Below are 22,286 nucleotides of genomic sequence, written 5' to 3' on the forward strand. Positions count from 1 at the left end.
ACGGTGTTAGGTGGTGCATAAATGGTTAGAATGAATGAATGGATGAATGAATGAATGAATGTGAAGAGCCTTCCTGGATCAGACCAGACCAGCTGGGCCCCAAAGGCAGAGCTGGAAGCTGAGTGGACAGAGGCTATTGCAGCTGCATCTGGGCAGGGCAGCAGAGAGGTGGCAAGAGACACAGTCCTGAACACCTCAAGGACAGCTCAAGTGGGGCAGTGGGTGGGGCACGTTTTCTGACCCATTTGGAGTTTACCCATGCTTCTGTTTATCAAATAAATCTGTACACCACCCTGAGTATTTTATGGAAGAATGGATGCATTTTTGGGACTATTTTGGACTATTTACAGAAATATTATAGTATGATGAACTCACAATCAGGATTTCAGCTATGAGAAACAGAAGTCATTAGATTATAATTTTGTGGTTATGGTAAGATAGAAAATAGGGCACAGCACAAGGGGAGAAAAAACTCCATGGGAAAAGGGGTGGGAAGTTGACAAAAATAAGAGAAGAGACGAAATTTGTGCTATCTGTTAAAACTTAGTAAAATATAATTGATTAAAATAAATCTGTACATCAGGAATGAGGAACCTTTGGTCCTCCAGATGTTGTTAGATGCAAGCTTCCATCACCTCTGATGGGACCCTGAATCCAGCAACATCTGTAAGTTGTTGAGTCACACTATTTTTTCCCCTGCATCCCCTATTTGGTTGGGGGTTTTAGAGCCCTATGGCGTTGAATTGCACACCTGCAAGTCCAGACAATGCAACATGCTCCAAAATTGTTGTATGTGCATCATGACAACCTGGGACCTGGTAAACCAAGGACTGTGGACAATGTTCTCTGTTCACTAGTGCAAGGAATCTTGTGCTAGCAGATGAGAGGGCAAGTTTTAATTTTGTGCAGGAGAGGAATATGGCAGAGAAGGGGCACTAATGTAAACTTGTTGTGCAACAGATCATACAATCTATTGCGTAGCAAAGTTACGAGCTTGAGCATTCTCTTGCACAATGATGTTCTGCTGGCACAAAATATTTTGCCAGTGGAACAAGCGCACTATTTTACCCTAGTGCCATATCAGATGCAACCACCTCAAGTGTTTCCCCAGATTATCCTTCTCTCCCCTTCCCCAATGCATACCCATCACCCTGCTTTTGTGCACCCCATTTCTCACAGTCCTCAAAAAGAGTAGCCCCCAAAACTGCTTGCCTGAGAGATGGCAGAGGACAGAGTCAAAATGACAGTGTTATCTCTAAGGGGGTCACAGTAATGGCAGGAAAAGGTTAAGAAGCTTAATCTTTGCCAAGTTCTGTTTGAGGGGGCAGTCGGTACATTCAGGAAGAAATGTCACTGCAGCACTTAGAGAAGATAGGATGAGACAGGAAATGAAAGGTCGAGGGAGGGAAAGTCTATCTAAGGAGTCACCGCCATAAAGAGAGCCTGAATCAGATTTATGATCCCCAACAGCTTGGGGAGGAAAACAACATATTCATAAACACAGAGACATGCGTGTATACCACATGTGTGAAAGATTTTTAAAAAATATTTTTAAATTATTGAATACCAGCAAATGAACCTTGAGCTCTACAAGGGGGGAAATGCATATTCCAGAATCTACCAGAAGCATTCTGCCCCTCCAGCAAAAGAAACTGAGCCTGAGGCAAGCGTGTGAGAGAAAGCAACCAGTGGCAGACTCGGGCTTTCAAAAAAAAATTCAGCAGCGCTTTGTGTGGCAGTCTCCTATTTACCTAATGTTTCATGGCTACACGGGAAGAAATCTGCAAAATGCTTTGGGGGTATGGAAAGGCTATTGAGATGACCATCCTAAATAGAGAAAGGGCAGCTGTTGTATAGAAGCACAAAGCATGTTAATTATTTCTCCTTATTAAGGCAGGATACAAGCACGTCAAATAAATAAATAAGAGCCACAAAGCAAAAAAGAGTTAGTGAGATGTACTGGAAATACTTTTTAAAAAATAGAGCTGTACAACATAGCCCCCCCCCCCCATAATCTTTTCAAACAAAATCTTTAGAACAACTTTACCCAACTTGCTGCGCTCTAGATGTTTTGGACTACAAGTCTCAACATCCTTGACCATTGGCCATGTGTCCTGGCAGATGATGGAAGCTGCAGTTCAAAACATCTAGAGGGTACCAGATTGCTGAAGGCTGCTTTAGAAGATGGTGTGCTGTTTTTTCCTACTGAGCAGGGAACATTCCGTGACACCACAACAGTCCAGCCAATCACTTTGGGGAGGGAAGATGTTCACAGACAAAAAGGCAGGTAGTTGACAGCTGATGATGTCTACCTCGTTCAGAGTAAGTTGGTTAACTATGTCCCCTGCCATTGCCTTCTTCTGGTTCCTCCTTCCTTGTGTAAAAACAAACAAACAAGTCGAAAACACCAGAGTTACTAAAATGGAAGACCCTTTCCATATCCGGCATATCTAATGCTTCTTCTGTCCAGACAATTTACTTGGTGGACACTAAATCCAGTTTGCTTATTCTTGAAGTCCAGCTCACTTTTCATACCCAGCTCCTCTTGTCAGTCAAATAACCCCCTTCCATCATGGTGGGATTGTACTCCTATTGGGAAACAAGGTTGTTGTTTTTATTCCCGTCTGATTTCTGAATATTCCACAGACTCCTCCACTGGGGGTGGAGGTCCCTTGCTTTTGAACGCCACGGTTGTATAGTGAACCTCATCTGGTTCCTCGGCGCTCGGACTGGGAGGTCTGGGGATGTGCCTGGGTTTTGGGGTCCTCTCTCCAGCTGCTTTCGGCGTGCCAACATGGGGTGATCTTTGGCCCTGAAAGGGAAGAGAGATGTTGTGAAAAAGACCCCCCTTTGCAACATACCTTTAAAGCACTTAAACATCTTGTGCACCTGCTCTCTGTGTTGAAGCACCGCCTCCAAAAATAAAATAAAAAAAACTTACCTCAGGAGGCCTAAGAGGTTGCAGAAGAGCAAAGCTACATGGGATGCATACCTGAGGAAAAATGTTGCTATAGATCAGGCTGAAGTTGTTGGCTCTCTGCTGCCCTCCATTGGCAGAGTTTACATAATTAGCAGAATCCATAGCTTCTGGGATGGCCGCTTTCGGAGTTGCTTTCCTCTTCTTATAAAACCTAAGATCAAAATGGCCAGAACATGGTAAGATTCTCATACACCCCTATGATTAGAAGACCTGCATGCAGGTCTTTCTCTCTCTTCCTCTACAGCCCTCATCAAAACTCATATCTTCTTGTAGCCGGTGCTGGCCCTACTCAGAGTAGACCTATTGAAAGTCAACCGATATGATCAACTTTGGTTCATTCATTTCAGTGGGTCCACTGAGTAGAACTTAGTTGGACACAACCTGATGGCTTTGGTTTCATTCTCAGTCATCTCCTGTCATCCGTCCCCACGATAACTTTGCATCTCCCGTTCCTTCCCAAACTCTAACCTACTGAGCTGTCCAGGCTTGCTGTCCAGGCTTGACTTCTCAGATTTGACACAAGTTGCCTGCCAGAAGGTGGTTTCAATGGTCAGGCCAGTAGAACAGTGGGCTGTTGTTGAGAACCAGGTGGAGGGAGGGAGATCAGAGAAGGATAAACTCACTTGATCAGGCCCAGGCAGAGCAGGAAGACAACCGCTGCCAGCAAAGCCCCACACAGCCCAGAGAGGAACAGTGCTGAATGGCTTCCTGCGCCTGCAATGATAAACCAAGATCTCAAAGAAAACTGGGATTGGAAATCAGGAATCCTGGTCCCCACCCTCCTTCCTTCATTTCCCAAAAGCAGATGATGACAATGATCATCCTTTGCTGCTCATTTTATTTTTAAACATCTCCAGGTGGTTTAACACAAACAAGTAAAATAAATGCAAAAATTAAGATGCTAGTTTTAATTGGCATCATTTTTCAGTAAGGGTGAAATGGGTGGAGACACCATTCTGGCAATCCCCGATCTACAGAAATAAATGAGGTTCACTTGTAATTAAATGTACTTTAGAATCAGGGTGCATATCTACAACCTCTTTGGGGTTTTCCAATATCATCAGGGTTCACTTGTAATTAAATGTACTTTAGAATCAGGGTGCATATCTACAACCTCTTTGGGGTTTTCCAATATCATCAGGGCTGCAAAGTCAGGATTTCTCAGTCTGGTGGAGTCTCACCTGTTTTCAAGGAACCAAGGAGAAATTGCATGGTGTAGACTCCCAGAGAATTGTTCCCAAGACAGATGATGCTGAGGTCGCCATCCGGGCTACCTGTCCAAATTAGGGAGCTGGTGACCTCATTCTTCTGGACTGAGGAAGAGACTTTCAGGTCTGCCGTGCTGGTGTTCTCAGCTACAGTCTTCCCGCCCACTTGCCAATGGATCTGAGGTAGAGGCTTGGAGTGCAGGGAACAGTTGCAGAAGATGCCATTGTCCTTACGCCAACAGGTAGTGTTTTTCTGGGGATTTTTGCTGAGCTTGGGGGCATCTGCAGGGAATCAAGTAGCCAAGGTGATGAACACATTCCGATCTAGCTAATGACTGCACCAGCTGCAATACCACAATTCATCCACTGGAGGCACCCGGGAGCAGACACTGCTGCCACCCTAGTTCCCTATTCTGTTGAATAAGGTAAAATCCTGCTTTGGCTTGGGTTCAGAAGGCAAGGAGTTTCTTTCCCCCTTGTGTCCAGTTTGAAAATAAAAGCAGAATTTACAGGAATGGTTTACAAGAACTTAAGAGCTGTGTCTCATAGAATCTTAGTGTTGGAGGGGATGCCAAGGATCATCTGGTCCAACCCCCTGCAATGCAAGAATCTCAACCAAAGCAGCCATGACAGATGGCCACCCAGCCTCCAAGGAAGGAGAGTCCACCACAAACACTGTGGCCTGGGCTTTTCCAGTGACGGGGCAGCAACAATAGCAAAAGAGGCACTGAATGGGTTTCTTCTGCCCATGCTGCTAGTAGAGGCTCAGGAACCCCTTAATGAAAAAGGGAGTTGGCCTCCCTAAATAGGAGCACTACTCTAGGCAGCTATTTGGCTGGGATGTAAATCTCACTTGGTGTTTTCACACTGAACCTCAAATGCAGCCCAGCAGAGGACAAGGGGTGCCCTGTAGCATGGGAGATCAGCACCCTTAACATTTCCCCTGCAGCAGGGAGTCCCAGTGGTTGACCCAAACCCTGACTCCCTCACTCACATTCCACAAGGAGGTGGAGGAATCCCTCAGCAGAAGCTATGGCGTTCTGAGCCTGGCACCTGTAGTCACCCTGATCCTCTGCTTTCACATTGACCAGCTCCAACCAGTCATCTGGCAGCTTCTCCAAGGCCCTGCCTTCCTTGAACCAGCTCGTAGTGGCTGCAGGGTTGCTATCGGCCTTGCAGAGCAGCCGCAATAAGTTGCCTTCCTGAACCGTCAACTGGGAGCCACTGGCTACTTCCCTGGGGCAACCTGTAATCACAGGAAAGTGCCGTCATGTCTGTGAAACAGCAGCTGCCCCGCTGAAGCCAGCCTTATCCTCCAGAGGAGAAAGGATCCGTGCGCTGACTTTTGCACCCTAAAACTCTCTGGTACCTCGAGCTAGTGCTGGGTCCCTCCTGTGTGCATGGGTGACATTGAACGTCATTGTCCTTGGACGATCTGGAACAGACATATCAATGTTGAATCAACAAGGGAAGAGCCTTTACATTGGTGAATGAGAGGCCCATTGCTGTGCAAGAAAGGGCCTTCTGGTGGCACTGGGACCGGCTAGCTGGAAGGGAGGGAGACCACCAATGGCAAGCAGATCCAGAAGCAATGAGAGGTGGAGCCAGAGACAGGTAGAGCCAACTAAATCCAGTTATATTGCTATTCTCGTCTGCCCTGCTGAGCTCTAGAAGGGTAAAATGGAGACCATGGCCACCCCTAAAGCTGGTTGTAAGTAAGAAGGCAGCCAATAGGGGCTGTCTAAGGGTGGACTGAGGTTGGTGGGTCAGTGCCCCGTTCACCCCAACGGATCAGCCTGTACTGTCCGCTGGAAAGGTAGGGTCAGCAATGACCGTCCAGGAAAGTGCCCTTCCCCTGCCCAGTGTACACAGAGCAGACAGAGCAAGATGAAAAAGCACCATATTTTGACACAAAAACACTGCACTGTTGAGACTGCAATCTAGGCTGTGTCTTTTACCTCCTGTTCAGATCCAGGTCTGCCCTCCATTGTCCATAATCTCGGTGCATTTGGGATTGTATCCCAGTGCTAATCTGTCACAGAGTAGATTCATTGACATGAATGAACATGACTAAAGTCCATTGATTTCAATGGATCTACTCGGAGTAAAACTTAGCCGGTGACATTCTGCATGTCCAATGTTTACTTTATTCTGTTCCTATGTCGTCATTGCTAATCAGATTATTGCATTTTTTTGAAAAAGGAAACAGAGGGGAATAGAGAAAGAAGAAGGGCATAAATCCTTTTCTAAGCTACACACACACACACACACACACACACAAACAAACAGTGGGGTTTTTCTGGGGGGATGCAGGGGTATCCGTACCCCTAAACATTTTGTGAATCTAAGTTTGGCAGTATTTCAATATGAGTAGGGAAAAGAGAGTACAGTGGTACCTCGGGTTACATACTCTTCAGGTTACAGACTCCGCTAACCCAGAAATATTATCTCAGGTTAAGAACTTTGCTTCAGGATTAGAACAGAAATCGTGCAGCGGTAGCGCAGCAGCAGCAGGAGGCCCCATTAGCTAAAGTGGTGCTTCAGGTTAAGAACAGTTTCAGGTTAAGAACAGACCTCCAGAACGAATTAAGTTCTTAACCCGAGTTAGCACTGTACCCCTCAACATTTTATTTTTTTATAGAAAAAAGCACTGTATACACACACAAACACACCATGATGACCAGAAAATTGCTCATAAAAAAAGACAATGCAGATTCTCGGTATGCCACATGAATATCAGAGTATTGGGTTATGCAACAGCTAAACACAAGGCCCACCTATGAGGTTATCACATAGTACCTAAGAGGAGGAAGAGAAATTACTTTGCAAAACGACTTAGGTCCCCACAAACAGCATCCTTATGGCATCCTTTTCATTGGATAAGCAAAGGAACTATGTTCTGCATCTCCAGGTAGCAAACAGTGAGACCATTGCCACCTGGGGATATTCCTTCATGAGATGCTCATTAGACGAAAAGGTCTTGAAGCAACAGAAGATGGGCAGGTGGGAGAGGGACATTCAGCCATTCTCCTCCATTGTCCATGCAGACCTTTTCTTACAAAACATCAAAGCCACGTCCTGCACATCCTGCTTTATGGGTAAGACAGATATGTGAACAAAAAACTTCTAAGTTTGGCCTTTGCATTTAATATTAGAGAGCTGTCATTCTGACGAGAGGTTGCATAAATATGCCCTCTCCTGGTGAATGAGGATACTTCCACAAATTTCAGAGAAGAGTTACCGGTATGTTCAGTGACTTGAATTTGTGGTTTTGCCCCTGGGGCTGCATTTATGCATCCTGAAACTAACTTCTTAGAAAGCTTCTGCAAATATGTAAGCTCATCATGGGGTTCCTGAACTTGTGATGAAGCTGTCAAAAGCTGCATCTCACACTACTGGGCTGACACACTGTACAATGCAGCCACAGCTGTGTACATTTGCAGAGGTCCCCTTAGTGGAAGCATGCTGGTATTAGTTGCAGGTCAAGCCACTTAGCATACAATGGAGTTTCCTAGGTTAATGCCCCAAGGAACTTCCCGCTCCCCATCTCTTACATTGCACAATCACTGAAATATTCTTCCTGATTGAGCCATGTAGATTCTCTGCCTGACATTGATACATCCCAGCATCCTCTGATTGAATGTTGGACAGTTGAAGAGTTTCTTTACTGCCCTGCATATGGTTGTTTAGGGTCTTGTTCTTCTTCATCCATGTCACAGAGGGAATAGGTTTGCCCTGAGCATCACAAAGCAAGCTGACGGTGTCACCTTCTCGGACCACCAGCTTTTCTTTCTGTGCAGAGAAATCTGTAAGAGAAATGCAATTAGATCACAATAGGTCCTGGGATGCCTGATGCTAAGGAATCCTCATTCAGTGCTGAGATGTTCCTGTGTATTTTGAAGAAGGATGGTTGACACCAGGTCTGCAGAAGTGGGGATTCAAATCTTTACAATGATTATGAATTATAATTGGTTCAAGACAGCTTTGGGCCATAGTTTTGCAAAAAGAGAGATGATCCCCTCATTTCTCTGCAAGTTCAACTGGCAAGATAATAATAATAATAATAATAATAATAATAATAATAATATCCCCTGTTTTGCCTTCCACTGGGAAGACTTGGGCCCATTTCTTTTCCTTCTCATTCCACTTTAATACACCACTTAATAGGATTCTAACCTATTAGGACCACATAGGGTTCTAAATGGCTTACGAAGCACAAAAACCAGTTACACAAAGATTAAAATATAAACACCCACAATTGAAATATGCAATAGAACAGTCCCATTAAATAGAAAACCCACGGCAATTAAAAGAAGAGACCCAGGTCAAGAGCCTGAAGGGTGCTACGGTGGGGAGTGAATTTTGGTTCGGGTGCAAGGATGTGTGCATGGCATGGCATGGCTGCTGGAAAGACCCACTGAGCCCAGCTCCTCCCTGTTACCGTCCAGTTTGTCTTCAACTCCCCCCCCCCCAAACCACCATCTTGGGCTCTGCCCCAACTCCCAGCCGTCTCTAAAACCCTTCCTCCTGCACAATCCCCACTCTGAGATCCCTAAGCAGCTATTGGTTGTCCAGCAGAGCTCAGTGAGGATGGGGATGTGCAATAACACTTAAGAGTTTTGTATCTCACCAGCGTGTCCAGGCCTTGTGATTCTGATGTCCTGAGGTGGGTCTGAAACATAAGAAAACAGCGAGGGGAGCATGAAAAGAGTAAATTAGCTTGCATGGGGTAGAAAGAACTGTTGGCTGTTCATGGGAGGGGGAAACAGTACTGAGCTATGGGAGCTACTCACAGACCACTTCAAGAGAGATTGTATTCACAACTGTTCTCCCAACTGCATTGTAATAGACACGGCAAGTGAGGGCTCTGCCTTGATCCTGCAGCGATGGTGTGAAGGTGAAGCCAGAAGCAAAGGTCCAGCTTCCATTGCTGTGCTGATGGTTCTGTGCAGTTGTTGTTCCTAGCAAATTACTCCATGAGATCTGAGGCTGGCTCCATGATTCTTTCCATGGGCAGGTCCCTGGTGCCTGGCAGATGAGGGTGACGCTCTTCTCCAAAACCACATCCGAAGAGTTCAGGATCTTTGGCTTCTCTGTCAGCTCTGAGAAAACAAAAGTTCCCAGGATGGGATCAGAAGAAAATTCACAGACTAAAGTAACTAGGGAACAGGATATAGGAGTCCTGAATTATGGATGGTCACCAGCCATTCTTTCATTTGTCCTTTAACAATAACTCTGTGCCTCTCCCTTAGTAAACTGATTCCCCATGCAATGGTCTGCTTTCTCTACCAATGTTGGTCAATGTTTCTGCTCATAGTGGACTCAGCCTGGAGAGGGAGAAATCTTGATGGCTGCCACTATGCTGCTGAACGTGATCCTGAAATTGGAGGACAAAGCCAGATATGATTTGGGAGACACAGGAAGAAAAGAGGGGGCAAATGACAACTTGAATGCAGCAGCCTTGGGGGGATCTGTCTTTCATCAAAAGAGGAGCACAGGCTGAGAAGGGGTCACTTAACCCTTGAACTATTTTTTTCTGAAGCAAATGGCCACCCACCCAAACTTCTCACTTGCATACAGGGGAATAGGAAGCAAGTCTGCATATCTTTTGCCGTGGAGTGAAGAGCTTGGAGAGGGCAATCTCTAGGGACTCAGCTATACTGTTGCAAATAAAACGTTTCAAGTGTGTTGCAAAGTGATATATAGAAATGTGGCACTAGATGGTGAGCCATGGCAAATTCAATACATTTTCCAAAACACTTTTTTTAAAGCATTTCCTCAGTGTTTTTTTAATATGTGTGTATATTCCACCTAGGAGACATGGAACAAATCCAGAACTCCCCTGGCCACACTCCCCACCCCCTCCACACACACACACCTTCTTCCAGGAATGGGTTGTTGAACTGTGTAATGAGTCTAGCTTGTCTGAATGGAAAGAGGTGGATGACAATGTAGAAACAGCTGACATTTCCCTGAATGCCATGTAGCCAACACAAGCCTGGTTTTCATATCACCTTAGCCCTAGATGAACTATTGTTTGAAGGTGAATGCACACTGTGTTGGTGCAGGGGACCCAAATCAAAGGAGTTTTGCTCCTGCCATGTTGCCAGGAGCTAAGCCATGGTTTGGCAGAATGTTAATCTAAACCAGTGGTTCCCAATTAACTAATTACTAAGGAAATCAGCCGTGAGTGCTCACTGGAAGGACAGATCCTGAAGCTAAGGCTCCAATACTTTGGCCACCTCGTGAGAAGAGAAGACTCCCTGGAAAAGACCCTGATGTTGGGAAAGATTGAGGGCACAAGGAGAAGGGGACGACAGAAGACGAGATGGTTGGACAGTGTTCTCGAAGCTACCAGCATGAGTCTGACCAAACTGCGTGAGGCAGTGGAAGACAGGAGTGCCTGGCGTGCTCTGGTCCATGGGGTCACGAAGAGTCGGACACAACTAAACAACAACAACAAGGATCTCCTATTTTCCAAAAGCCAAGCCACAGTCCCCCTACTTTTGAACATTTTGATATCTCTATGGTAGTTACCTCTGCAAAGCAATTTTTTGAACAAAATGTGGGGTAGCCTTTAATAAGCAAAGGATTTTAGGTATACTAAAAAAACAGACTAGGGCTGAGAGATATCTGTTTTTTTAACATTGTGATATTTCAGCAGCTAAACATCACAGTGTTCTGATATATCACGATGTCTGAAATTGGAGATTGGGCGTGGGGATGAGGGAAGGAGCAGCCGCAGAGATTGGATGGCTGGGGGGATGAGAGGAAGTGAATTCACCCCCACTGCATGGTTTGAGTGGGAGGGGGTGGGGGTGCATCAAGCCACAATCGGGGGCAGCCAGTGAAGAAGCACATCCACTGTGGCTGCTGCTGCTGCTTTCCTGCTGACTAAGAAAAGCTGCTCCGAGTCAGTACCAGGGGAAGGTAGTACCACAATTCCTTGAAGTGACAGCAGTCAGGTGCCCTGTTCTCCATCAGTGAGAGGAGAAGGCCGTGATCGGCTGCCCTAGTCTCCCTCGGTGTGAGGGAAGGCAGCTCAGATCAGCAGTGTTATCGGCTGAGATCATTGTGCGATTTTGGTGGTGCCTTGAAATCAGCTGCCCTGCTCTTCCTTGAGCGAGGAGTGATATATTGCTGCATATTACTGGGTCAAAATCGTTATTGTGGTATGATTTAAAAAATGATTTTGGCCAATTTATTGAAAAATTGCAGAGTGCTAAAACAGACCATAAAATTTGTGAAATACTATGCAAAAATGACAAAAAATGAGTTGGGGGAAAGGCAAGGGATGGGGGTACAGAGGCCCTGTGTGTATTCTGCAGACCCCTAATTGGGAACCACTGATCTAAACTCAGGTTCATGACTTGTTTCTCTCCAAAAGAAACCATGAGCTGTAGCATAGGCTTGCTTTTTATCTAACTGCTCATGATTTGTTTGGGGCTCAGACATTAAGCCGAGGCTTAATCTCATGTAAAACCACCTGCCCCACACCAGCAAGGGGAAGGTTCTCCACCTCCATGCTAAGCCAAATCAAGGCTTAGCTCTCTGCAGAACAGCAGCAGGAGAAACAGGGGAGGAGCAAAGTGCCCCTAATTTTAGCCCTGTGCCTCAACCCTCTGTGCACTCACCTTAAAACCAGTCAGCTATGGGAAAGTGACCTGGTTTGAGGCCTGGACAAGATAAGAGGCACGCCTGTTGCTCTGCCCACATTTGCTTGAGGCTCCATCCATGTGTGCTTCTGGCTCTGCCCACCACTTGCATGTGGCCCCTGGAATGAGGTCCATGAATGAAAGAAATGTCCCCCACCCAAAGCACCCTCTGGTCCTAGAATTCAGGGTGCAGTGGATTGGGACAATGTTCCAGATCTGCACTGAGGCTGATTTCAAAGGTGGCAAGAGAATACCTCTCTGCTTCTCCTGCCATTGAGGAAGCTGTGGAGAGATGCTGGGGAAGGAGAAGAAGCAGGTGATGGGATGCAGCTGGAAGTGAAGGAGAAAATGCCTCCAGTTTCCTGTTTCTCCAGACTGTCAGCATAGAATCCATGAGAGAGTTCTTCCCTCTAGTGAGCTGTGTAAAGTATTCAGACATTTGGAGATGCAAATGATCTAATTTTGGCGTTACAACAATGGAGAGGAACAGGAAGCATGGAGCACTTGTACCTCCTGCCCCTTTGGCATCAGCATAATGTCCAGAGGTCAAGGCATATTTGTAGGCAGAGCCTTTCCCCCCTTTACAGCATGAAAGAGCACAAAAAAGGGAACGAGGGAGCAAATAAAGAAGTAGGAAACTTCTTACCTGTCACAGAAACATGTGGTAAAATAAAAGAAACACGATAGCTGAATTTTAAGCTTCCTTTCTCAATTCGAAAATAGTACTGCCCTCCATCCTGATTCTGAACATCATTGATGCTAAAGGAACAGTCACCTTCTGATGGATTTCCAGTCAACTGGAAACGATTCCCAGCAAATGAGGCAGTGCTTTGATCCTTGTCACTACTGGCAACAACACTACCAGCATTTGGGTGCCAGATGTTGTGAATATAGGACCCAACACCATCGTTCTTAATCCAGTAGACGTATAATTCCCCAGGATGCAGATCCTCAGAAGTGGGATAAGTGAAGTTGCAGGGAATGTGAACGCAGAGACCTCTCTGCACGGTGACAGCCTTCAGCGCTTTAAGTTCATATCCCGGGAACTGACTCTGCAGACCTGCCAAAGGAAAGAAGGAAGGAGTTCACTGGTTTGTGGGCTGATGCTTAGCAAAGACCAGTTTTGCGGCTGACCCTCTTGCCAGCATACTGTACACCTTGAGAAGAACATTCTGCACAGTCAACAGCACCAAAACATCAAGGGTTGTCTGGAGCAGCAGCACCTGGGGATTATGGTGGGTCTCCAGTCCCAGGACTTCCCAACCACCCACCACAGCAGCAGGACCTCAGGGGGGAGCGTTTCCTGGGCCAGGGCAAGAAGGAAGAGGACATTCAAGTGTGAGTGTCTAGCAGGTGCCACACACACTCTCGGTCAGAAGGAGAAAGGTGCTCTCAAGTCCCCTGACCAAGGACTCTGAACCAGGGATATTCCAGTGCTCCTTGGGCCTCACACTGGAGCTCTTCCTGCCATTTGTACTCAGGACTCATCATTTCCAAGTTTTCAAATTCTTCACTCTTAAAATAAACCATGAAGTGAGCAAAACCTAGGAAGAACATAGGAAGCAGGGCTGGCCGCAAGAGGTGGCATGGTTGGGTGTCTGTCAAGAGCCCTTATCCCAGTAGGGACTCAGTGATAAGAACCCTCTGGAGCTCCTGCAGTGAGGAGGGAGACTCTGTGAGGAAGGGGCATGTGTGGAGGGTGTCTTGATCAAGGACCACCCAAAACCTGGACCTGATCAGAAGCTGCCTTATGCTGAGTCCATCCACTGGTCCATCTAGATTTACTCCTATGGGTGGTGCCTTTCCAGTGTCCCAGACAGGAACCTCTCCCAGTTTGTGGAGATGCTCGGGTTTAACCTGGGAATATTTTATTTTATTTTTTTTATTTTTTTGCAATTTATTCATTCATTCATTCCCCACCTTTTTCCTGACAGGGACTCATGGTGGCATAAAGGTAAAAATAAGAACAGCTAGAAACGTTTTTAAAAAACCAATAATTAAAACCAATAAAACATTAAAGCTATATACACACAAGCACACACTTTAAAATATACAGATAACTACAATAAAAACAGCAAGGCACCAGCCCTTTCATCACAAGCAGTCCGTTTCCAACCTCAGCCTTGGTCCCTCCCTCTTAGGAAGCAACACTCAGAAGAACACATTTTCTCATTTCTGTACACCAAGGGTGGAGAAAATGTGAGCCTTCATAAGTTGAGGGACTCCAGCTCCCATCTTCCTTGAGCCAGCTGAGCTGGCTGAGGCCGATAACATCTAGAGTCTAACTTATCTGGAAAGGCTGAAGGTTTCCCCAGTGTTGTCGTGAACCATATCTACCTTTGCAGAGAAAGGGAAGGATCAACAGTGTCACCATCGCCATCAATGAGACTGGGCTCTTCATCCCCCAGGGAAGGTTCATGAGTTGTATCATCCTTCTGCCTCTTGGCATCTTTTTTGAACTGGAGGCTTCTTTCTGAGGCTGGAGCTCTGGGGCAAAGAAAGAAGAGAAGAGGAGCATGAGGCACTAAGTGAGCAGCGCTGGCTGAAGCAGGGAAGATACTCAGAAGCCATAGTTTCGGAAAGAATCAAAATGTGGAAGCAACATTAGCCACAAAGTCTCTCATTCCAATGCCACAGTCTAGCATGAGCTCAGACGCCAGGCTCGCAAGGGCCACCAGCCCCAGCCTCAATTTCCCCATTTCTAACATTCCCAGCAAGCTTGAGCTCCCGTCTCAGTGACAGCTACGCTGGTCATGTCCACAGAATGCAAAATGGCAGGATTCCCGAAGGATGTGGGGAGCTGGCATCAGGCACCAGGCCCAGTGGCGGACCAGTTGATTCTCTGATCTGCCCTCTGCTAGCATATGAGCTCAGGAAGCTTTTTCATGAGGGGGTGTGGGAGCGCTGAGGGAGTCTCCGTACTGGTACACAGACACACACACTGAGTGGAGCCAGTTGCTTTGAACAGGCACCAGTGGAGTCAAACGCATGAGGTAGTTGTGGAGCTGAAGAGCCAAGTGCATCTGCTTGTTTGTGGTTTTTTGGGCAGCGATGAGTAAGGAAGAAGGAGAAGACTGAAGAGGAAGAAGAACCCAATTGCCCCCCTCCTGGGCGATCCAGGGCTACCCTGACCAGCTCTGGACCAATTCCAGATTGACCCAGAAAAGCTTGATTCCATTCGGGATCCAGGAGCTATTCAGTCAGGATGCACAGTTTCAATGCCAACGAACATTTTAAACATACACATCTCTAGACATATTCAAAGAGCTCGTATTTAACTAATCTCTTCATCCAACAGCCAAATGACATACGACCCAGGAGATCTCTGTTTCCAAACAGTCGATAGGGTCCCCTGAAATAGATGGGGACCCCAGCATCATCAAGGAAAGGATGCTGACTGCTTCCCTCTGTCTCCCTCCATGTTGTTTCCACAGATGAAATTCCTCATCTCTGGTTGCTATTTGCCACCCTTGTGGAGCAAATAGCAGCTTGCGGGGGAGAATAAGCCCTCACTGATGTGGAAATGTAGAGAACTAAAGACTGGGGAAATGAGACGCTGAGAGAAACCAGGGGGAGTGCTGCGGCAGGGAGCTTGAAAGCAAAGACCTGAGCCTAGAAACACAGCACAAATGCTAGTCTGGATGAGCTCTTTGTTGTGTGTTGTTGCACCTGCATAATAAATGCAAGAAACAGGAGGACTACCCGTCCCAGAACCTTCCCACTCTTGGCTGTGTTTTGTTCTGCAATAGTCGCCCTGGGGGAAAACAGCCTCTTTTGCTCCTTTCTCTGAGATTGGGAAAGAGAGAAAGAGAGAGAAAAAAGCCTTCTTCAAAACCAGGGCAAGCCCAAGACATTTTGGTGCTTGAGGTGGAGCAGGAAATGGCACACACACACACACACACACACACATAGTACCAAAAGCAAGGCAAGTTATTTTGACACAACATTTTAAATCAGCTTTCCGCCTGAAGCAGCTCCCTCACCCTGCCCAATAGTAGGGTTGGCTCTGCTCACCAACCCTCAAAAGAACCTCCAAAACATCTGCTTACTGAACCACTTCTTCTGAACCATCACCGCTTTGGGTGGGGTTCAAAGTAAAGGCAACTAAGACATTTTGGACACTGTATGCACCATGCCTTTAAAACACATCTTAAGCACATTTTCTGCCCCAAGGAATGGTAGCTTGCTTCTTACAGATCTACAATTCAGAGCAGCTTCAAAAAAATGACCATTCACAGTATTTTGGAGGGCAGGGGGAATGTGCTTTAAATGTATGGTGTTACACACTACAATTCCCTGTCCAGACCCAGAATTTCTCCTGACCTGTCCGTTTCGACTTGCAGCGAGAGATGCACCTCCTGGTTGCCTCTGTCTTTCTGCCTGTGGTCCTGACCCTCGATGAGAATTCTGCTAAACACAGAAGGGGAAATAATAGACAGGAACCAGAAAAGCAGAAGTCTCTGCAAAACGTCTTTTGCAAGCTGGAGGAGGAGGTGGGGGGAGATGGCTTTCTCAGGCATTTCCCCCTTCTATCATATATGAAATCTCAAGATATCACAACTGAAGCTTGACATTAGCTTCACTCTGGTTGGATAAAACATAGTAGAACCCAATGTGGTGTATTGGTTAGGACAGGGGTCAGTAAACTTTCTCAGCAGGGACTCTGTCCCTCAGACCTTGGGGGGGGGCTGACTATATTTTGAAAAAAGAAGAACAAATTCCTATGCCCCACAAATAACCCTGAGGTGCATTTTAAATAAAGGACACATTCTACTCATGTAAAAACATGCTGATTCCCGGACTGTCCGCAGGCTGGATTTAGAAGGCGATTGGGCCGGATTCGGCCCCCGGGCCTTAGTTTGCCTACCCATGGTTAGCATGTTGGTTCAAATCTCCTGTTCAGCCACGATGTTTGCTGGTTGTTCTCAGGCCAGTCTTTCTACCTAACCCACAGCGGAGAGTTGTTGTGAGGATAAAATAGGTCAGAGCAGAGAAACATGTTTGCCAGCCTTAAACACTTTGCGGAGGGAGGAATGGAATATTAATGCAATAAGCTGGGGGCGGGGGATTTAAAGAAAAGGAAATTCAAAGCAGTAACCCTGGCCACTTTCACTAATGCTCTTCCCTCTAAATTTGGGGCATTGTCAAATCCTAGTTCTCCCGACCCTTTAAAAAGGTTTGTTCACACATACACACACACACTGCAAAAGTGCCATGCTTGGGAAATTCCAGCCACTAGCCATCTCAGTTGGTTCAGAGACATCTATCCATAAAAAAACCCCGAGCACATGCTGCAAGAAGAAGAAGAAGAGTTTGGATTTGATATCCTGTTTATCACTACCCTAAGGAGTCTCAAAGTGGCTAACAATCTCCTTTCCCTTCCTCCCCCACAACAAACACTCTGTGAGGTGAGTGAGGCTGAGAGACTTCAGAGAAGTGTGACTAGCCCAAGATGCAAATTGCCACATGCAAATATGTGCCATAGGCTTGTGCCCCAGGCAGCAAGTAGCTGGAAGCAGGGGGTGGGAATAAATGGGCAGCTCTCCCTCATAACACCATTATTCAGGAACATCCAATGCAGCCGAATGTTGGAAGATTCAGGGCAGATAAAAGAATGCGGTGCATAAGGAACTATGGAACGCACTCCCACAGGAAGGAACCCTGTCTGCTAGCATAGATGGCTTTAAAAGAGAATTAGACAAATTCACGGAGGAGAGGGCTGTCAAAGGCTACTAGCCACAATGGGAGATATTCAGTTGCCACTGTCGAAGGCATCATGCCTCTGAATCCAAGTTGCTGAGAACCACAGCTTAAATGGGCATCTAAGTTCCCTACCTTTACCATCAGAATTAAATCCACCATGGATTAGTCCAGTGGGTTGCTAGTTGCAACCACCTCCTGAATTTAGAGCACCAGAACTCTACGGTATGCTAATTTGGGGGGCAGGAGCCTTCATGGGCTCCCCAGCACCACCACCACAGTCTCCCCTGCCTGGGTTGCGTGGTGGCAGCTTCCAGCGAGATCTTGCCAAAAGCTTCACCGCTTCTGGCACCATTTCTGCACCGGAAGCAGAGGTGGTGAGGTGCCAAAGGGGAGATGCCACCTGTGCCCAAGGCAGCTACCTGTCCCCACCTTATGGGTGGGCTGGCCCAGGAGGAGGGGAGATGTAACTGGGAGTGGGAGGGAAAGAGGGGGCAGGATAGTCCAAATCCCATTTCGAAGCAGGCAAGAAAAACCATTCCATCCCACTTGCCTTGGTTGTGGAAAAGAAACAGCATAGAAGGATTTTGGCATGCTACACTTGTGAAGAAGAAGAAGAAGAAGAGGAGGAGGAGGAGTTTGGATTTGACATCACTCCATAAGGCAGCATTTCCCAACCTTGGGCCTCCAGCTGTTTTTGGACTACAACTCCCATAATCCTCAGCTAGCAAGACCAGTGGTCAGGGATGATGGGAATTGTAGTTCGAAAACAGCTGGAGGCCCAAGGTTGGGAAACACTGCCCTAAGGAGACTCAAAGTGGCTAACATTCTCCTTTCCCTTCTTCCCCCACAACAAACACTCTGTGAGGTGAGTGGGGCTGAGAGACTGTGCCTAGCCCAAGGTCACCCAGCAGCTGCATGTGGAGGAGCAGAGACGTGAACCCGGTTCATCAGATTACGAGCCTACCACTCTTAACCACTACACCACACTGGCTCTCTTGTGGTTCTTGGGAACCATAGCTCTGTGCAGAGAATTGCGTGGCTGTGGTGCAGTTGCTTATCTCCACACACCCAGCCTAGGAAACTGCAGTCACCTGGTTTCTTCGAGGAAACCAGAGCGGTTAAAACAATTTTAAACTGATAGCATAGATGTGCCCCCAGACATGAGTTAAAGGCAAAGATGAAAGTGAGAAATTCAGTTTTGAGGCAATGGTGCAACGTCTCTGCACACAGATTGGACTTTCCTTGGTGAAAGGATGGTGTGACCATTGAGGAAGGCTTGTGACTGGATGGAAATTGCAAGATAGGCATGCAAATCCTGTCTCAAATCTGGTTTCATAATGCAGCTCTTGCTGCTTCAAAATGCCTCTGACAAAGCTCAGAACAAAGGCCACCAGGCCTGGCTCAGCAAGCCCACAAGAGAGAGCCCTGCATCCAAATACTGGAGGTGGTCTAAATGGATCTACCTGCAGTCCCCTGCTTGAGACAGCAGGGTGGGCAACTGTGGGGAAAGCAGTGAGGTGACCCTTGAGATTTCTACACAGGGATAAAGAGAAGCCACGACTCATTCAATGTTGACCAACTTTCCGGTCATGTGCCGTGGTCCACCAATGGGTCAGGTCAGCATGTGTCCTACTTTACAGAGGACAGCCCACTCTTTGAAGGGCGGTCTGGTCCAAGTCTGATTTAAAGGTAATGCATAAGGAGCTGAGATTTAAGAAGGGCATGTATAAGAAATGGAAGAAAGGGGGAATCACGAAGGAAGAGTATACTCAAGCAGCCAACAGCTGCAGGGAGGTCAGGAGGGGAAAAGTGTAGAATGAGGCCAGGCTTGCAAGAGATGTTAAAAATAGTATTAAAAGGTTTATTTGGCTATGTTCGAAGAAAGAGGAAGAACAAGCAAATTAGTAGATCCTCAATGTGGGGAAGACAGAGAAATGCTGCTGGGCGACAGAGGAAACTGCTCAACACCTACCGTATTTTTTGCTCTATAAGACTCACTTTTTCCCTCCTAAAAAATAAGGGGAAATGTGTGTGCATCTTATGGAGCGAATGCAGGCTGTGCAGCTATCCCAGAAACCAGAACAGCAAGAGGGATTTCTGCTTTCACTGCGTAGTGATCCCTCTTGCTGTTCTGACTTCTGAGATTCAGAATATATTTTTTCTTGTTTTCCTCCTCCAAAAACTAGGTGCGTCTTGTGGTCTGGTGCGTCTTGTAGAGCGAAAAATACGGTGCTTTGCATCTGCCTTCCAGGCCCTCCAAATGTCCCTATTTTCCAGGGACGTCCCTGATTTAGAGAAGTCATCCTGGTTTCTGATTTGATCCCGGAATGTCCCGCTTTTCCTTAGAATGTCCCTATTTTCATTGGAGAAATGTTGGAGGGCATGGAGTTATCTAACCCCCGAGCTGTTTGAAGGCAATCCTGTATAAGGAAGTTTGTTTTAACGTTTAAGGTTTTATTATGTTTTTATATGTGTTGGAAGCTGCCCAGAGTGGCTGGGGCAACCTAGTAAGATGTGTGGGGTATAAAAAGTACAATTTTCCTTATGGAATGGGATGTCCCTATTTTCATCAGAGAAATGTTGGAGGGTTAGCAGCACCCAACCTGGCAATAACAGCATAAACAATGTAAGGAAGGAGCTGCAGCCCAAGATAGGAAAGGGGGTAGTAAGTGAACACTGAGCTATTTTAGAAGAATTCAAATCTCCAGGGCCTGATGAGCTGCACCCAAGGGAACCAAAGGAGCTTGTGGGTATATTCTCAGAGCCTCTGTCTATAATCTTTGAGAATTCTTAGAGAACAAGTGAGGTCCCTGCAGACTGGAGGCAGGCAAATGTTGTCCTCATCGTCAAAAAAGGGGAAAAAAGAAGACAGGTAACTACCAACCTGCCAGCTTGATGTCAATACCTGAAAAGGTCCAAGAACAGATAGTTAAATGGTCAGTCTGTGAGCACTGAGAAAAATATGTTGTGATAAGGTTACTGTTAGGTAGATTTATAGCTGGTGGACTGTCCAAACCCAAAGTGTGCTCACTAATGGTTCCTCATCATCCTGGAAAAAGTGAACTATTTGAGCAGTCATGTTGGCTCCCCTCTTAGGCCCAGGATGACAACTGTCTGCCGCCCGCTTCACACAATGGGGACAGCCTAAGTGCCAAGCTCATGCCTGCTAATTCTTCATTCGAATCCACATGATGTCCAGGACTGGGGACCAATCAGACGTTTGCAGGGTGTTACCTTCTACACGGGACGTGGGTGGCGCTGTGGGTTAAACCACAGAGCCTAGGACTTGCCAATCAGAAGGTCGTTGGTTTGAATCCTCGTGACGGGGTGAGCTCCCATCGCTCGGTCCCTGCTCCACCCAACCTAGCAGTTCGAAAGCACGTCGAAGTGCAAGTAGATAAATAGGTACCGCTCAGGCAGGAAGGTAAACGGTGTTTCCGTGCGCTGCTCTGGTTTGCCAGGAGCGGCTTAGTCATGCTGGCCACATGACCTTGGAAGCTGTACGCTGGCTCTCTCAGCCAATAAAGCGAGATGAGCACCACAACCCCAGAGTCGTCCACGACTGGACCTAATGGTCAGGAGTCCCTTTACCTTTACCTTTACCTTCTACATATGACTCAGCATATTCCTTACCATCACTTCTGACTTGGATGGATTAAGGAATTCCCCCACCCACCCCTGCTGGCCCACCTTAAACCTGACCTTCACTGAATGGTCCAAGAACAGCGCTTTTCTTCTTCTGGAAAAAAACAGTACTGGTACTCACCATGAAGATGTTACGGTCAGTGCCACATTTTTAACCAGTGGAGGGTTTTTTTCTAGGAAAAAAAAGGTGTCAGTACTGAGTACAGCCAGAGAAAAAGAACTGCCAGAGCAGAATTCAAATGTGCCACAACTAAAACAGGCATGAGGCATACTGGCATCATGAAGCAAAACCACGAAACTAACCGATAAAGACAGTATCAAAACAGCAGCAAGAACAGCAATGCAACAGGCAAGAAAATGCCCACACAACCAATGGTCTGGGTGAAGGTGACATATCTGCTTCTTCAGATATGTGGGGCTGAAATTTGGATGGGTTGAAAAAGATGGGGTTGGGCAGACCATGACATCCCTAACTCTGAATGCAAACGAGAGAGGAGACCCTGCTGCTCCTTCACCTGCCCAAATCCCCTTCCAGTCGAGGTAGGAATTTGGGGTGGCACCATTGCACCTTGTAGTCTGCTCTGCCAATTGTTACCCAGTTATAAAAATATAATAAAACACCCAAGGTTAAGAACTTCCCCATGCAGGGCTGCCTTCAGGGGTCTTCTAAAAGTTGCACAGTTATTTATCTCATTGACATCTGACGGGAGGGCATTCCACAGGGCAGGCAGTGGTTAGAGTGCCGGATTATTAGGAACCCAGGAAACAGGGGTTCAAGTCCCCACTCAGCCACAAAGCTCACTGGGGGACAGTGCTCAGGCACTGCCTCTCAACCTCATCTACCTCTCAGGGTTGTTGAGGGGATGAAAAGGGGAGGGGGGAACCGTGTATGCCATCTTGAGCTCCTTGGAGGAAAAGGTGAGCTGTAAATGAAGCAAACAAACCACTTACCTGGACAGCTTGAACATTCCAGGGGCATCTGCTTGCAAGGGACAAGAGACAAGAGAGAGAGACTCCAGTAGGCTTATGACGCTCTTTCGGACAGTAATCTCTTTTGCTTGGTTCAGTTCCTGTTTTATTTGCAAATTGAGCACA

At 46.7% G+C, this 22,286-nt stretch overlaps 1 protein-coding gene across 5 annotated transcripts; it reads right to left on the reverse strand.

The window, feature by feature from the left end:
• Positions 1-1,435: 1,435 nt before the first annotated feature.
• On the reverse strand, positions 1,436-22,185 carry LOC310684258 (sialic acid-binding Ig-like lectin 5). Of its 5 annotated transcripts, none has more exons than XM_083455076.1 (13): positions 22,143-22,185; positions 16,167-16,250; positions 14,181-14,330; positions 12,619-12,903; positions 8,982-9,290; positions 8,819-8,860; positions 7,743-7,994; positions 5,558-5,623; positions 5,183-5,434; positions 4,162-4,470; positions 3,604-3,694; positions 2,993-3,131; positions 1,436-2,812 (listed from the first exon to the last, which is right to left on the reverse strand). In XM_083455076.1, exons 1-13 carry the CDS (start codon positions 22,168-22,170, stop codon positions 2,615-2,617), a joined length of 2,205 nt encoding a protein of 734 aa, XP_083311202.1. In that variant the 5' UTR covers positions 22,171-22,185; the 3' UTR covers positions 1,436-2,614. The 5 variants fall into 5 exon arrangements, with proteins under 5 accessions (XP_083311202.1, XP_083311200.1, XP_083311203.1 ...); XM_083455074.1 differs by having other exon boundaries at positions 12,490-12,903; XM_083455077.1 differs by lacking the exon at positions 8,982-9,290 and having other exon boundaries at positions 12,490-12,903.
• Between the last annotated feature and the right edge of the window lie 101 nt (positions 22,186-22,286).

This window comes from Podarcis tiliguerta (genome assembly GCF_965153285.1).
Source record: "Podarcis tiliguerta genome assembly, chromosome: 8".
In the NCBI taxonomy this organism is placed as follows: Eukaryota; Metazoa; Chordata; class Lepidosauria; order Squamata; family Lacertidae; genus Podarcis; species Podarcis tiliguerta.

What these genes read in the sequence shown, in the direction of transcription:
- LOC310684258 (XM_083455074.1), bottom strand. Translation starts at nt 22,170, where the DNA reads ATGCCCCTGGAATGTTCAAGCTGTCCAG. An exon ending in GGAATGTTCAAGCTGTCCAG is followed by an intron (nt 16,251 to 22,142) that starts GTAAGTGGTTTG and finishes TGTGTTTAGCAG; the next exon opens with AATTCTCATCGAGGGTCAGG. An exon ending in AATCTCTCTTGAAGTGGTCT is followed by an intron (nt 8,861 to 8,981) that starts GTGAGTAGCTCC and finishes CTTATGTTTCAG; the next exon opens with ACCCACCTCAGGACATCAGA.